This window comes from Otolemur garnettii, unplaced genomic scaffold, assembly GCF_000181295.1.
Source record: "Otolemur garnettii isolate 467f Iridium unplaced genomic scaffold, OtoGar3 scaffold00041, whole genome shotgun sequence".
Taxonomy (NCBI): domain Eukaryota; kingdom Metazoa; phylum Chordata; class Mammalia; order Primates; family Galagidae; genus Otolemur; species Otolemur garnettii.
The window spans coordinates 10927454-10931930 of NW_003852436.1; the positions used below are offsets into that span (position 1 = coordinate 10927454).

The 4477-nt window shown below is 43.3% G+C and overlaps 1 protein-coding gene across 1 annotated transcript in view; it reads right to left on the reverse strand.

Annotated features, from left to right (window-relative positions):
• Positions 1-3775: 3775 nt before the first annotated feature.
• SH3D19 (SH3 domain containing 19) overlaps positions 3776-4477 on the reverse strand; it is a 198099-nt gene continuing 197397 nt past the window's right edge. Inside the window, exon 20 of the mRNA XM_023513450.1 lies at positions 3776-3896. Coding sequence (XP_023369218.1) covers positions 3776-3896 — 121 coding nt within the window. The remainder of the gene's footprint in view (positions 3897-4477) is intronic.

Sequence of the window (4477 nt, forward strand, 5' to 3'; positions counted from 1 at the left end):
TTCACAGCAACCTTAAACTCTTGGGCTTAAGTGATCCTCTTGCCTTAGCCTGAGTAGCTGGGACTACAGGCGCCTGCCACAATGGCTAGTTTTTCTGTTTATAGTAGAGAAGGGGTCTCACTCTTGTTCAGGCTGGTCTTGAACCTCTGAACTCAAGCAATCCACCCACCTTGGCCTCCCAGAGTGGAGATTACTCACACCTGGCTCTAAAACTCAGCACTGTTTACTTAGTATGTGGGTCATTACAAAAGTTTTGAGATACACAAAAATCAAGAAACACGAAATCCACCCAGATGGAAACAACTGAAGCCCTCCCAGCAACACTGGTAAGCTGAGCAAGTTGAAATTCACACAGGTGAATCAGAAAGGATACTGCTGACTGTTTCTTGGAAGTTAAAGAATGGACCATAACAGTCTCAAAACTTTCATAGTGATCTACCTATCTATGCATTTCAAGTAAATAATGACTCAATTTGAAAAATGGGTCTAGCCAGCTAGGTCATGGACTTGCTGCATTTGATTGTCTCTCTCACTCTGAGGTATGCTTTCCACACACTGAACACACCCCTTCACATCCACTTGGGTCTGGAACCAAACCTAATTATAAAAGTAAGGTCTACCAACTAAGTTCCCAAATTTTCCATGGTGCATTTGCATTGGCAGCCCTGTACAAATAACTCAGTAAGGGTTCACAATCTTGGTATATCAGAATCTTATAGCTGTGCTCATGTCGATGTGTGGTAGTGTCTTCTGAGTAACGTTCATTACCGTTGTGCCTTTTGTGTGCCACTGAAAGAATGTTGGAGCTTGAATTAGAGTAATGAACAAACATTAAATTTCCTGTTAAACTTGGCAAGAGTGAAAGCGAAATTAGGGACGTGTTAGTACAAGTTTATGGGGATAATGCCATGAAGAAAACAGCAGTGTACAAATGGATTAAATGTTTTTCTGGGGGGGAGGGAAGCCATCATTGATGAAGAGAGGTCAGGGAGTCTAGTAAAGAGCGGAATTGATGAAAACATTGCAAAACTTTGTTGAATTGTGCATCAAAATCATCAGCTGGCTGTGAGAAGCATAGTAGACCAAATACACATCAATAAGTAAGAATTCCTTAACTGAAAATCTTGGCAGGTGCAAGGTGTGTGCAAAAATGGTCCTGAATGAGCTCATCAATGTACAAAAAACAATGGAAAGTGGAAGTTTGCCCAGACCTTTTGGAGAGGCAAGATGATATTTTGGGCCATGTTACCGCTGGTGATGAAACACGTAGGTGTATGTACCAAGATGACCCTAAACAAAGTATCAAAGTGCACAGTGGAAATCAGTCAATTGTGCCAGTCCAAATCAAGATTTAAAATGATGTTGCTAACCTTTTCGGATATGGAAGGGATGGTTCATTATGAATTTGTACCAACTAGACAATCAAGTTTATTATTTGGAAGTGCTAAAAAGGCTGTGTGAAAAAGTGAGATGAAAACAACCTGAACTTTTCACCTACAACTCATGGCTCTTGCCTCCTGACAATGTGCCAGCTCACACAGCACTGTCTATGAGGGAGTTTTTAGCCAGTAAACAAAAGAACTGTATTGGAACCCTCTCCCTACTCACCGGATCTGGCTCCCAGTGACTCTTTTCTTTACTCAAAGATACAGGAAATACTGAAAGGAAGACATTTTGATGACATTCAAGGCATTAAAGATAATATAATGACAGTTCTGAGGGCCATTCCAGAAAAACAGTTCCAAAATTGCTTTGAAGCTGGACTAGGCACTGACATCGCGCATAGCTTCCCAAGGAGAGTACCTTGAAAGCAACCATAGGCATATTCAGTGAGGTATTTAGTATTTTTCTTTTTTTGCAGTTTTTGGCAGGGGCTGGGTTTGAACCCACCACCTCCAGTATATAGGGCTGGCACCCTACTCCTTTGAGCCACAAGCACCACCCATAGTACTTTTTAAAGAATGAGTTCACGAACTTAATTTTCACACCTTGTATTTGATAATATGATCCCAATTTTCATCTTCCCAAGCTTCTTGTAAGACTCATAATCACCTTCATTTTCTCCATAAAGCAGTCCCATTTCTGTGGCTATCCACTATAAGGAGATATAGAAGTCACCCATCCCCCTCAGAAGGAGCAACCTGACACAGCTGCACCTGGCAGCTTTCCCACTTGGTGGGTGGTTCTCAGATACTGTGTCCTAGTGCTCCATTTGTGTGCTGCTTTCCAAGCTGGAGCCCAGCCCCCTCGCTGCAGTGGACGTCTGGGCCTTTGGCAGCTCAACCAAACCTGTCTAACCTGGCCTCTGTTCACCTGACTCTAGAATGCTCTGCATACACTGATAGATTAGATGACCCTCATCACAGTATGTTTATGTTTTAATAGCTTTGACATTTTTATATCTCTAAAGAGAAGACACCAGTGTTTCCAGCAGAGGATTAGCCAAATGCTCTGAGGCCCTTTGGAAGCAACAATTCTGCTCTTTAGATGTTGGCTACTTGGGAAGCTGGAGGACCATGTGGTGGGTCTTTTTTTTTTTTTTTTGAGACAAGAGTCTCAAGCTGTTGCCCTGCGTACAGTGCCATGATGTCACAGCTCACAGAAACCTCTAACTCTTGGGCTTAAGCAATTCTCTTGCCTCAGCCTCCCAAGTAGCTGGGACTGTAGGTGCCTGCCATGACGACCTGCTATTTTTATTGTAGTTGTCATTGTTGTTTACCTGGCCCGGGCCCGGTGTGAACCCACCAGCCCAGTATACGTGGCTGGCACCTTAACCACTGAGTTATGGGAGATGAGCCAATGTGGTGGGTCTTGATGGTCTTTCAGTCATGGCTCTACCCAGTAGTACTTCAACAACATGACCAGAGAAACAAATGTAGCTGCTCCTTTTTGTTTTAAACTGAAATTTTAACCTTTTTTTGAGACCGAGTCTCACCCTGTTACTCAGGCTAGAATGCAGTGGCACAATCTTATCACACTGCAGCCTTAAACTCTGGACTTAAGCCATCCTCCCCACTCAGTCTCCCTAGTAACTGGGACTCTAGGTTTGTGCCACTGTGCTAATTAAAAAAAAGAAACAAAAAACAACTTTTTGTAGAGATGGAGGTCTTGCTATGTTGCCCTAGCTGGTCTTGAGAATTCCTGGCCTCAAGTGATCCTCTTGCCTTGAATTCCCAGAGTGCTGAGATTATAGGCATGAGCCACTGTGTCTGGTCTGTTCCTTTTAACTTTCAAGAACTAAATGTAGGCCAAAAGTAGGTATTAAGATTGTCAGTCAATTTTTGTTAAAAGTAGATGACACCCAGTAGGTAATATTCCTTTGAGTTATGAATTTAAGTCATATTCTAAAGAATATTTCATTGAGTTTGTAGTAGTAGTAGCCTCATTTGTAGCTGTATATACATGTAATTATGATTCTCTTAAAATATCCAGAAAGCATCCCAAACGCTGAAATGTAAACATGTTAGTTTAACAGTGCTTGGGTTAATCTATTAGACTCCAAAATAATAAAAACAGTGTTTTGTGCTACATATGTTTGTTTGTTTTTCAAAGAGAGAAATGCTGTCCTTAATGGTAAAGTACAGCACACTCCAGCACCAGGAACGGCATAGAGTCTCAGGAGCGGGACAGGTAGGTGGCCCTGTGGAGCCTCACACAGCTAAGAGGATGAGGAAGGTGACCATCAAACAGAAGAGCCCCATGTTCTCAGGGCAAAGCCCAGAACAGCATAGGAGAAGAGCTGCTGCTTGAGATGGGTTCCTGGCATAGCCAAAGATCAAGCTGTCAAAACCTCTTCCAATGCCAGCCGCTTAGCAGCAACTATGGCTGCCCCAGCACCAGTTAACTTTGCCTCTGTGTCAATGTGCTCCACTGGTGGGGAGCTCCTGTCTGGCCACCTGGAGTAGGGAGTTGCTGTAGGAAGGCTGTTTACACGAATTCTCTGGCCTATTCAGGAGGAAGGCAGACACAGGCCTGATGAGACCCCCGGCACAAGAGCAGGTCAGAGCTGATGAAAGGAGTAGTAGTGCCTGGTGGTCTGCATTTGTTCAGTCTCCCACCTTTAGCCCTTAGTCTCAGCACCCTTTGTGCTCCATTTGTATGAGAACCTAGGATTAAGATCCCTATGCTGTTGCGAAGATCACACCCTACAGACACACTTTTACAAGAACTGATGTTCCAAGCATTTGAATATTCACCATTTAACAGAAAAAGGAATCCCCATTAGTGGATCTGTTCAAGGTTGAATTTCTAGGTAACAGCAATATAAATTACGTACATTAAAAGTGAGAAGCTGACAGGACATTTTTTCTTCTTTTTTTCTTGAGACAGGGTCTTGCTCTATCCCCCTGGGTAGAATGCAGTGGCATCACCATAGCTCACAGCAACCTTAAACTCCTGGGCTCAAGCAATCCTCCTGCCTCAGCCTCCCAAGTAGCTGAGACTATAGGTGCCCACCACAATGCTGGTAAACTTTTTC